The sequence below is a fragment of the Drosophila navojoa genome, chromosome 3, assembly GCF_054131105.1.
Source record: "Drosophila navojoa isolate 15081-1374.11 chromosome 3, UAZ_NAV_1.0, whole genome shotgun sequence".
NCBI classification, from domain to species: domain Eukaryota; kingdom Metazoa; phylum Arthropoda; class Insecta; order Diptera; family Drosophilidae; genus Drosophila; species Drosophila navojoa.
In genome coordinates, this window is record NC_142891.1 from 27,328,240 (window position 1) to 27,341,248 (window position 13,009).

At 38.3% G+C, this 13,009-nt stretch overlaps 1 protein-coding gene across 1 annotated transcript; it reads left to right on the forward strand.

The window, feature by feature from the left end:
- The first annotated feature begins 15 nt into the window (after nt 1-15).
- On the forward strand, nt 16-2,103 carry LOC108649510 (P protein). Its single transcript, XM_030384139.1, has one exon. The coding sequence runs from the start codon at nt 16-18 to the stop codon at nt 2,101-2,103; it is 2,088 nt and encodes a 695-aa protein (XP_030239999.1).
- Nucleotides 2,104-13,009: the final 10,906 nt, after the last annotated feature.

A 13,009-nucleotide genomic window follows, 5' to 3' on the forward strand; every position in this document is an offset into this window, starting at 1 on the left:
ATATACGCCTTATATATGGATGGTGATGGCAACACTTTCAGCAACTACCGTGTGGAAACGGAAGAGAACGGCAAGCTTCCCCGGAAAATTTGCAATCTTGTCAAGTTTTGTTTGTTTCTGCTAGTCTGGATGTACTCTTCAGTATATCTTATCACGACTGCGCCGAAAGTGCCAAGTACCTTTCTCGTGCCAGTGCTGCCGTACAGGCAGTATGTGATCAAGTCGAGGGATAGAAAACATCACAGTGATATAGACATTGAGTTTTCCGGTCCCCTCAACAAGAGGCTAATCAAACATCCCGACCAGGCAACCAATTTAGATCCATATATTAAAGTTCAAGTCGAGAGCTTCGATGCGATGGCCAATGAGACAGCACTGGAGTCCCAAGCATGGGTCCTCTTCTTGCTCGCCAATCAGGATGAAATGAGCTACACTATAAAAAAGGAGTTCACACTCAAAAAAAAAAAAAGAAGGCACCCGCAGGACAACCAACCGTCGACAAGCCGCGGGGACTACCACGAGCTCAACGTAATACTCACAAACTACCACAGTGGGGCGTTCGGCCTGTTCGTGGTCATCAATTATAACCCGGTTAGCACGCATGTCGGCGTCGCGGGCGGAATAATGCTACTTATTTTTCTGTATGTGCTGATCATATGGGATCTAGCGGATCGTGCATTTGTGTCTCTGCTCATTTCCATGGGAGGAATGGGACTGCTGTGCATGATGAACGCGCGTCCTCTATTGACCGAATTCTTGAAATGGATCCATCTAGATTGCCTAATGTATGTCTTTCTACTGATGCTAATAGTCAGAATTGTGGATGAGACGGCTGTCTTTGATTTCATAGCGGCGCTCGCATATGGGGCCTCACGTGGCAAGCCCTGGCTACTCGTACTCATTCTGTGCGTCTGCGCTGCGATCTTCTCCGCCTTACTCGACAACGTGACCATGGTATTGTTAATGGGCCCGATTATATTTCGGCTGTGCCATAAATTAGCGCTGTGCACTACAATAGTCCTCATGAGTGTTACGATGTTCGCCAACATTGGAAATGTACTGTCTCCTTTGAATAAGCACTCGATTTTGAAGTTTGATATCGATCCGGCCTTCAAGGCGCAGCACATCACCTATGGCAACTATGTTCTGCACCTAATTCCGGGCGTCATTTTGAGTATGGTGGTTGCCTACGCAGTGCTCTACGGATTTTTTCAGAAATATTTATATAACACGAGTAAAGTATTTGGATCGATATCATCGCTTCAAGTTCGCGCCGACAAATTGAAAAAAGTCGGTGCTCATCTAAGTCAGTATCAGAACAATCGTATTACGCAGCTGAGGAGGATTGAGAATGTGCAGCCCGAAGAGAGAAAGAATGTGGACTTTCAGTTAGTCCTGTCCGACTTAAAGGCCAATTGTATCGTGACGAATTTGCCGCTGCTCATTGGGTGCTGTATATCCCTGGCCGTTCTTTTTGTCCTCTGCCTGCCCACAATAGATAACACTCTCCACCATTTGGAACCAAGCTGGATAGCACTGTTCGCCACAATGCTGCTGCTCATCTTGGGCAACCTGCAGGAGCTCGACGTACTATTGGCGCGGATTGATTGGAGGTCTCTAATATTCATCGCTGCACTGCTGGTGCTATTCAAATCGATTCGCTACCTGGGTATCGATTACTGGACGATCAACGTGATTCACAACCTTGTGTGCAATACCAGAAAGGACCGACAGCTAGCCGTCAGCATCTTAGTGCTAACCGCGGTGGCAGCCATTGAGTCCGCCGTTATGCCTAACATGGTGATAAAATCATTGATGGTCACCGAGGCCATCAACTTGAGCGCCAGCTGCGATTTGCCCTTTGCACCGCTCCTGTGGTCCATCGCCTATGGCTCTTCTTTCGGCGAAAATTCCAACTTAATCTGTTCCTTGGCCAATGTGATAGCAGCAGGACTTGCCCACCAAGAAGGCTACCGATATACGTATAAAAATTTCTTTATCATCGGCTTTCCTGTAACACTGGCGACCTTGTTGATCTCAACTATGTATCTAATGTTCGCACATCTAGTTTTTAACTGGCATGGCACTTCGGTACAGTCTTAGCTTCCACTTTTATTTATGGACTCTCATAAACAAAAATACCTCATTTCATCTACAAAAATATCGTGCTCCTATGCCATGTCCCAGGACTTGTTGATCTCAATTGGTCTAATTGGGAACAGAAACGTATTTTTCCCACCCGCTACCTTCTATTATTGGGATAACTGTTATACAATTATCCCAACCGTTCGCAAATTTTTTCTAAATGAGATACTTGTTATATTATAAATCAGATTTTTGGAATATCATCGAAATTGGATCACTGTCCAAATGCATCAAGCAACTAAAATGGAAACAGGAAACGTATTTGTACCACTTAGTATATCTTGTAAGGCAGATAACTTTTACACAGCGATTTGAGTCATTTATTATTGTAATAACTATTGTAAAACTAGACAAACTGTTCGCACATCTCTTCAGACATGGATAACAGTTTTACCACTAATAAAATTGTTCGAATGTCTTTTGTAAAAAATCCTGAAATCTGTATTTTTCTCGTCATTTTAACGGTAATTACAAACAATTTATCTGCGTAACGTTCGTTTGGGACACATAAAATGTGGAGCAACATGCGGGCAATAAATAAACCAAGCTAAACTGCTCTCCAGATAAGCCGAAAATGTTTGTATTGTTCGCTAGTTTTGTTTTTGCTTTAGCTGCGTTATGCTTGGCTGTGTAATTCCTTGTGGCCATTGTTTTGGCCCTCAGCTCCTAGCCTCTTGGCCAATCAATCAAACGAATGTCAATGGGCGACGGCATGCGAACAGCCACAGGCGTGCGCGCAGCTCCCAAAGTGCATATCCATAAAATCAATAAACACATTTTTTTCCAGTGCACGCCGTCTCATTTCAACAATCAGTCAAATGCGACTGAAAACTACATTTGTTTGTTTTTTGTTTGTTTTTGTTTTGCCATTCGGGCAGGGATTTTGATGGCTTTCGTTTGTTGTCTTGCGACGTAAATTGCTGCGCTCACATGTGCTCCGAGCCTGGTAGTTTGGCCATAAATCTTTGCACTGCCAACATAAGATTCCCAAATTTGTGGCATCTGTAGAAGAATTTTTTTGTTTTTGCCAAATATTCTTGCATTTGTGAAGTGATCAGAGCAAAGTTAAAGTTTTTGTATGCCTCTGCCGTGATTGATGAGTCCTTAAACATTCAAGTGGACATAAGAAAAAGGGTTCTCGTATATATGTTTTATAATAATACTCAAATTCAAAGAGTTATAGAATAACAGCTAAAATGTGTGTTGACTTATCGACATTCATGAGATTTGCATAGAACGGCAGCATATCTTATATTCAAAGCTTTAAAGAGGATATTAGTACAGAATGACTCAGTTTTATATTGTAAATGTAGGGAAATTGAATTTGTTTTCTCTCACTCGCCGACCGTTTACTGTATGTAGAGATTATGGGGCATTATAACGTTGGCAGTGGAGTGGTATTTGACCTTGGCAAGGGTAAAACAAGAGGCTTACTTAATTACTGAAGCGGCTCTAATTTAATTTCACACAAACAGCACAAACATTCGGCCTGAATTTTTGGGCCGCTTTTAAAATGAAATATTTATACGCAAAACAAAAGAAAGTGACCAGCTAATGAGTGCCATATTCTTCAACTCACTCGCTTGCTGTCTCTCTCTCTCTCTCTTTCACTATCTTCATCTCTCTCTCTTTATGCCTTGGCTTGAGTCCCACCTCAAAACTTCAGTGGCATTCTGTCAGTGACAGGCTGGAGAGGAACTGACACTGAGAAATTGCACCCATGAAATTAAAAATAACTCAAGCGAAACGCTTGAAAACAAAAGCGTTGGCAATTTATGAAACCGACTGGTTCCTAAATAATAACAATAAAGAAGAAAAAAGAAAAAGAGAACAATACAAAACTGCGCGCCGTTCCATTAAACAAAAGGCTTAAGATTGGTTAACCCGAAGACACGTGAGCAATTGTTGTCGTTCTTTGGGAGGACACCAGGGCGAAAGCTAGCGAGAGAATTGGTTAGCTCGTTGATTTATCATCGACAGAGTTGGCACTAGGACTAACCCACGGTCAGAGCCCGACCACATCTAATTCAATAACCGAGCAGTAACGAATGCCGGCGAGCAACTACGCCCAACAAATGCCAGTAAATTGTGATATAAATCACAAAAATTTCCCACGTCGGCGACTGACAGTCGAAGCAACGAGGAATCGATGCCCCTGTAGCTGAGCTATGGAATTTTTGAGGAACAATACCCAAAATATTTGTTAGAACTTTGTTGCCCTGCCTACTGCCATACCAAAATCGAAAAAAGAAAAAAATAAGTACATACATTGCAGTCGGGCAATACTGACTGCAGCATACTCATTCACGGTTCAAATTGTTCTATACCATATTTTCCTATTACCATACACCATATCGCTTTATTACATACACACATATACATATATTAATCTTAGTAAAGTTAATAGATTCAATTGTTAAATATTAACTTTCTAGCTGATTCGTTATTATATAACGATTATAATCAGAACATGTTAATCAAAAGTGTAATCGAAGATGATAAACGAAAAGTCACTATCGACTCACTACGCCTCTGCGTCGACCTTGACAAATAATAACATATAAATCATGATATATGTATACCTGGTAGGATTATTGGCACTCAGACAAATATATAATATTGCGTTGTTCTTAAAATTATTTTATACTTTCATACCTATTTTATACTTCATACCTCACTTTACCAACTGTTAAGGGGTATTTTTCACGTAAGCGGAGTTGGGCCATCTCGACAGGCGGTCTCAACCATTCGTTTGCGAGCAAACGAGCTTTCTTTGTGTTCATCTGGAATGGTTAGAAGTTTGAGTAATTGTAAACGACTTTTAAACTAACTCGATTCACTAAATTGTTATCTTGTGAGAAATAGGGAGCGCAATTAAGCCAAAGATTACAAGTTAATAGACCTGACATTGTTTGCAACTTTAATTTATGGCTATACATAACGGGCTCCTTGATGAATGTGGCAGAAATAAAATTGAATTAAATCGTGCAAAAAATGAATAATAAATAAATTGTGCTATGCACCATGGGCAATGAGGCGTATGTGCAATGCACCCCAAAAAATGTAATTAAAAGTTGCAGCAAATAAATAAAATACGTATATGCATGGCGGGGAGTCTATCACGGATATCTGGGCAAGCCACAAGTTTGACAGTTCCAAATTGCAAGCTGCAGCTAACTTAAATGGACTTTGGCAAATATCTACAAAATGATTTATTTTGCTTTCAAAAGTTCAAAATGTAATTCTTCGAGTTTGCAACCCAACCATATGCATATATGAATATTTGTCTGTAAAAGTGAAGTTAGGTAAGCTCTCGATAGGACTTTACTTTAAGGTTTTCAGAAATTTGTGAGCAAATCCTGTGAAAATGATGGGCAAATCTCTTGGATATGTTAATGCCTTTAACGAAATTAATACGAATTATGATTCTTTATTCGTTAAAAGGATCCTAATAGGGGCAGCTCATTGCATACAAATTCATTTAATTTTTTTTTTTTTTTTTTTTTTTTAATTTTTATTTAATTTCTTAACTTAAAACATGAATAATAATAAGATTAAAATAGTCGCTAGTTGGAAAAGGATAATCTTTTCCTTAGGCAGTTGTTTCGATATTTGATTATATTACATTGACTTAAATGGAGTTATCAAAATCTCTGCTCAGCTTGATTCATTTTAATTCAGAACTTCAAGGTCTATTTTTCCCGACTTACTTTTCGAGAATGATTTCTAAGAGACCTAACAAAAATTCTGATGTTTATTCGCATTGTCGAAATCTTCTTACTATTCTAACTGCGTATGTGTATTATTTTATTATTCTTATTATGTACAATTTTTTGTTATTTTTTTTTTTTTATATTATTATTTAACACTTTCCAAATTATTTTTATTATCTGAGCTTCAATTAGAGAATAAAAAATTCGGTTAGAACAAGTCTTCATTTAGCTATAATTTTCTATGCCTCTTCGATATTTTGTATGTTTTATTATCATTCAAAATGTGTGGAAAACACGTCGCCTACATATTATTTTAGGAGAATCACTCTGAATAATGTTAATAGCCAAAAGTTGAGCTCTATTTGCATATTTCACAAAAAAAATTGACTGACACTGCAAAATGAAATATAAATATATTTATTCATTTCAAGTGAAATGAGTATATTCAAATTTCTTTTTCGGTAGTGATTGTAAAGCTGGAACTCAACATCTCAATCTCACAGAGCTAGTAAAAGATCTAAAGCGATATTTAAAAAAAAAAATTTTTTTTCAAACTAGTTCAAACTTCATTTGCGTATTCCCCTTATGAGAGTGTCAAATTTGATTTTGATTTGGCATCTCTGATTTAAGCGCCGCACTCGTCGCAACTGATTCAATAACTCGACCGTCTGTGACCAATAAACGTGACTTGCCAAGCCACGTTGCTTGGTTTTCTCAAAATGTTCTCTCTTTATGTAAATATGGGACTGGGCCGCATCGGTTTGTCTCTGGCTTGTTTGCTGTATTGTTGCAGCTCAGCTTTTGGCAGATGGGGCACTGCACTAATACGAGCACACACTCGCACAGACACAGATACACACGTACGCACTTAAATAACAGTCGCATGCGGCCTTCTGTTATGAGCATACATTTCGAGCAATTTGTCTACGTTGAAGGCCAGTGTTTATGCTTGTGCTGGCTTATCTCAATGCCAAGCCTGTTGGATAGAAATCTCTATGCAGAATACAATATCACAGATTAAATTTTACTGAATTCAATTGAATTGAAAAAAAAAAAAACTTTACAGAATGTGATATATGCAAAATACAGCTCAGAAAGGTATAAAAAGCATTCAAATATAATATAGACAGAGCTTCCAGAGCACAGTATATTAAAAAATCCTTAAAAATTAGGATGTAGCTCTATTTGAAATAATGTAATTTATAAGAACTGTAACTAATAGAAAGGAGGTCAGAGAACTAGTTCGCGTTGTACAAGACATTGTAATCGAGGCATTATTGGCTAAACTAATTGAAGAAACCCAATTCAATTTTCTTGGTTCTTTCAGTTTGAGTATTTATTGGGAACATCTGGCAGCGAGCTGGAGCTTTACTACTTAACCTAATTGTGTGGACCATGGTGTCAGCCAGGCAGCTCGTACCACACGATGTTACACAATTACGCTTTAATTAGAAATAACTTGAGAGGGCATCGAGGAGGCCGGGATGGAACGGAGTGTAGGATAGCTAGGGGAGCCGCTTAGTGGATGCCACTCAACAGCTGCAGTTGGGGCTATTTTTTGTGGCTGACATGTGGTGTTGATGTTCTTGAGCGTTTGTGTGTGTGGGTGTGGTGCTATATTGCTTTGTAGTCCATTAACATATACACACACAGACACACTCACACACGATTGAGATGCACATCGCCTGCGCAGTTCGGCGAGCGCATCCTGAGGCGTCTTCAGTTAGACAAGAAGATTGGAAAACAATATGCAGAAATGCTGCTATTGAAAGTTCATTTGCAATTGAAATCAGAAAGTCAAGCCGGAAAATGGAAAACGGAAAAGTGAAAATAGAAGCCAAATGGGCAAACAGGCAGAAGCCGACAAAAGCCAAACAAAATTATTTGTTGTTTCTGTAATGTGCGTGTTGCTCCATGAAAACTGATTGAAAATTCAAAACGATTTGTTGCACAGCCATTTCTAAAGCCTGTTTGCATTTCTAAGCGTGAAAGGTCGATAAGCTCACTAGCTTATGCATATCAAAGAAATGTTTATGCTAAATGACTTTATCTTCTTAGTTTTGTTGAATAAGTCTAAGTTGAGTTGGTTTTAAGCCATGAAGTTTGAGTTAATTTGAATATACTCGACTTTTCTTTCTTTCAACATGATAATTAAAAGCGAGTGTTTTTGGCCAGTTAGGAACAATGTATTGGACAATGCGGTGCATGATTTAAAGTTCAGGCATAGATGCCACAGTGGCTGCTGATTGTATGCGCATAATTGCAAGTTGCCAGTTTGGCTGCTGGCTAATGGACCCAACTCGTATTATTATTATTATTATTGTGCTTGGCAACAGTCATGTGAGCCAACATCTGGCATTCGTTAAGTCCTTAACCCGAATAGTTGACAGCTTAGTTAAAGGCATTGAGCTTTAACTGGCCACAGAGGAGATTGCTGTTTCATATAACATGCAAAAATGAAATACAAATAAATGAGCAACATAAGCTTCAGCTTGGCATCATAATATTGGAAAGGAAAATGTATAGAGAACAAGGAGGCACTCCTTTTCAATACTTTTTGCACTGAATATAAGAGTTAAGATACCAAACACTATTGTCGTAAACTATCTATACTTAATTATATAGTTACTTAGCCCTCGCGCCCTCGATATTTAATAGCACTGCCATTAGCGGAAGAAGATGAGTATTCATTTCAATTTACTTCAACAAATTAAGCGGATAAGATGTTAACGGGTCAGGCCAAATAATGCAAATAAAATTGAACTTATTGAGCTAGAGTTTATATACGATTAAAACTAACTTAATATTCAGTAAGAGCTGCTGGGGCCTTCGGCTTTATCATTTAAATAAAGCCTTTTACATTCAAAAAAGACCCTAAACGTCTAAAGATCGACTGTGTTTACGTTTTTATTTAAATCTCTTATGCCATAATTGGCACTAAACAGAGATTGATGGTTTCATGCATAGGATAATTTAAACTGATTATGTTTAAACGGTTTCTAAGTGTATATACCTAATAAAGTCGATCAATCTTCCTTCCGCCTGCTCGATACATTTGCATAGGAACATTACCAGTTTTCATCCATTTTCAATGAACAAATAAATCACACTTCATTGTAGTGGGACTGCAAATCAAAATTAGAATGAAGAAAACACGAAACAACCAGCCATTCAATGTCAAAATGGAATTCAGTTTGACTTAGTGTGAACCGCAGAGCCTGCCCCAACAATGCGTGCATTAAATACAATAATCAAAACTGAATTTAGGCAAACATAAATCGATTTATGTGCAGCGGTTTCAGCGACTCACAATAGGTTTAGGCAAATGCTATAATTGGCTTAAATGGGTTTGCATTTTTGGTCCGATTGCGGTGGCAATAAAATTTATAATGCGTATTTTACGGCACTATTATCAACGAATTTGAATAGCATTTAGTGTGTGTGTGTGTGTGTGTGTGTGTGTGGCATTCACTGGGCTATCTAATAAATTTGATAACTGAAATTGTGCTCGCATTTGATTAATTTGGAAATAAACGCTGAATTCAAATGAAATATATTTTCTATCGAACCCAATACGTATCTCTAATAGAACACACACACTAAGCCAGCATAATGCTGGGCAGAGAATCCCCATTAAAGCCTAGCCCTGAATCCTCTGATCCTGCATGGATTCATAACGAGCCTCTTATCCATGAGGCTATCATTTAGTTCAAAGAGCTATCAGTGCCATATGAATCTGCCTTCTGCTCGGCGCGGGCAATCAGTCGAAAACAAAACTTAAAGCAATCAAAGCCAACTAAGAAAAACCCCCAAAAGCCCCAAAGCTCAACAGAAACGAATGCGAGCTCGCAAAAACAGAAAGACCGAAAAAAAAACAATGAAAAAATCACATCGAGGAATATAAAGGAAAGGCAGCAGGCACAAGGCAAACCTAAAAATATAGCTCAAGCGAAATAGGTGCAAAGGTATCAGACAAACTAGTGGAAGGAGTTCGTCATAGCGAGGGGGGATTACACACGTGGCACGCTCCGCACAGCCTGTGCTGAGGCCTCTTAGGCACGCAACGGCGGTCATTGCGGCAACAATGACCCCGCCCACCCAGCATCTGCGGCCTTCTCAAAGGCTGCTGGCTAGACTTCTACTCTGCAAATCCTAGCGTATCATCTGGAAGCCTAGGTTTTTGGAGCTGAATAATTCGATTATTATTGATTACTGATTAATATAAGAAACAGTCTGCTTACTACAAACTAGAATATATGTCTAACATATAATAATAAAATCAATGATAAAATCATTGAAGATCTCTCCGTTCACTTTTAAAAGAAAATGTAGACAACAACTAAGATCTTTACCTTAAATACATCCTATTATAGACTGAAAATAATGTTTAGACATACATGCCTAACTTATCGAAACGAAAAATCATCATTTTTGAACAGCATGTACAAAATTTGACAAATGATCTCCAAATATTTTGATAATGCTGAACAAAAATTTTATTTCAATTTAAGTCTTTAATCAAAATACTGGATTTAAAAACTTTAAAACTTCTTATTCAAAATAAAAAATCCATATTTCTAACTGCATAAAATATTATAAATTTTTCGTCTGATATTTTCGTTAATAATAGTACTAAATTAAAAGCTTCTTATGTAGAGACTCAAGTTCTTTACACTAAAAATTGGCAAGACAAAAACAACAAGTAAGAAGACACTAGTCGAGACTGCTCGACTAGGAGATACCCTGAACCCTCCAAGCTGATATTCTTATCATTCTGCACTTCTTTTATGCACGCACACATACATACACATGCATCCACCCTCACGCGCCCGCGCTCTGCTAACTGCGCAGTAAGCAGCGACTGCGCTTGGGCTGCGCTGCAGTGTGGGCAAGAGTATGAGAATTTATTTGATGAATAACTTTTTTTGTAGACATGCAATCTTAATAAAATTTTCAGAGCGTAATCATATGGTCAAAATGTGTGTACATTCTAAAGCACAAGTCTCTAGTACTTGAAATACGTTTTTTGCAAATTGGGGGCGAAGGGGGCGTGGTATCCAAAATCTGTTGATTACAAACTGTTTGTATTCATCATATATATATACACAGTAAATCTGAAGTCTCTATGTCTAATAGTACTCCGATGAGGCTCAAAAAACAAAATCAATTTTTCGATTATTCTCGATAAAAAAGTTATCGGATGAATTATCGAAAAAATAAAGCAAACTCGTACTGCGTATGGTATACACGAGTATGCACAAAAAATTTCAGCTCTCTAGCTCTTATATCTTTTGAGATCTCGGCGTTCATACGGACAGACGGACGGACGGACGGACGGACAGACGGACGGACGGACGGACGGACGGACGGACGGACAGACGGACGGACGGACGGACAGACGGACAGGGCTATATCGACTCAGCTCGTCGTCCTGATCAAGAATATATATACTTTATGGGGTCTGCGATGATTCCTTCTGCCTGTTACATACTTTTACACAAAAACATTATACCCTGATTTCCCATTTTCAATGGGTTCAGGGTATAAAAAGATTGCTTAGTAAATATTCTGGCAGAAAAAAATTTGATTGCTTTATAATATTATTCATTAATGTGTGTGCTGAATGCTTTTATAGAAATGAATAAAACTGCAGTTTAATGAAAACTTTATTTAGTTTTGCAATATATATCTTACGTATGTCAGCTCACTAACTTTAGCTTGAATAAACATAAATTTTAATTTCATCAACACTTGAGTAAAATTATTTTAGCAACTGGCGGACTTCTGTGCTGGCAAATGCGTCAACCCCTTTTGCTGTCTTGTGCAATCAAATTGCAATTAGCATAGAGTTAATTAATTACATTTTCCTCGACATGCAGTAATTACAACACACACTCGCGTGAACACATACACTCACACACACAGTGAACACACACGTGCGACGGGAACACGTGTTAAATCAACATGTTGCGCTTTGCAATATATGTTTATACATGTAATTGTGTGTGTGTGAGCTACACACACATTCATTCATACACATGAGTGTGCTCCCTTTGTACCCAAACCAATGTCTTTATTTGACCCGTTTGCTAGTTGAAGCAACCGCCGCAGGTTTAAAGCGCAGCTGAGAGTTAAACACCCTCACACGCCTACACACCTATACACGCAAGCATACACATACACAAACACACACACAAAACATGTGCGGCTGCACAAATATTTCTTCAACAAGTTTGCAGCGCGTGATTTTTGAATTTCTCGGCTTTTGTCTTTGCAGCTTCTGCCTGGTTTCGCGTTCTGCTCAGTCCCCTGACGACATCCCCCACCAAAAATAATGTAACAAAATAAACAAATAAACAAACGCACACACCACACACACTCACACACACAACTATATAGATACTGCTACGCACCCACTTAGTGCACTCCTCTCTCCTGTCTCCATCTCTCTCCTAATGTAATGCCAAACAGTGGCAAAAACAAAAGGCCAGCTCTTAAGATATTCCCCTTGTTTGCCTCTCACCAGATCTCTCTCGCTCACTCTCTCTCTCTCTATACAGTACAATCTGGATGTCTCTGCGCTGTGCGCACTCTCGCTCTCTAGTACACTGAGCGAAAAGCTCTCTATACGAAACAGAAGTTTGTTTTATTGTATTTTTATAAAAAATAACAATAAATAGAAAATCAATAGCTAATAAATAATGAATAAGTAATTGATGAAAAATGTTTTCACATATCTGTCTCAATATGACTTAGGCATATTTCAAGTATACATAATTATTAAATATCTCTATTGAAAATATATATGTCTTTTTATTTTATTATTATTTTTTCATTTAACTGAAATTATTCGTATCTTTTTATCTATTCTTATATATTTTACTATATAACAAAAGATTACTTTGAATTGTTTGTTATGCGTTTCGCCAACTATTCCCACTGTACATTCATAAAGTGTATAGCTCGTTATTACGTATCCGCAACGTGTGCGGAGCGCAAGTATTGAATCAAATGTAAGTAAGAGAGAGGGAGAGAGAGCGAAAACGAGAGCGGCAAGCGAGCTGTAGTTGCGCTCTTTGACGCATTCTTTTTTTTACTGTTTTGCCTGGCCACAATTTTCCAGGGGGTATTTCATCTGTGTGCCAATCTCG

Bases quoted from the DNA above. Each gene is read 5' to 3' on its own strand.
- LOC108649510 (XM_030384139.1), top strand. From the start codon at position 16: ATGGATGGTGATGGCAACACTTTCAGCAACTACCGTGTGGAAACGGAA.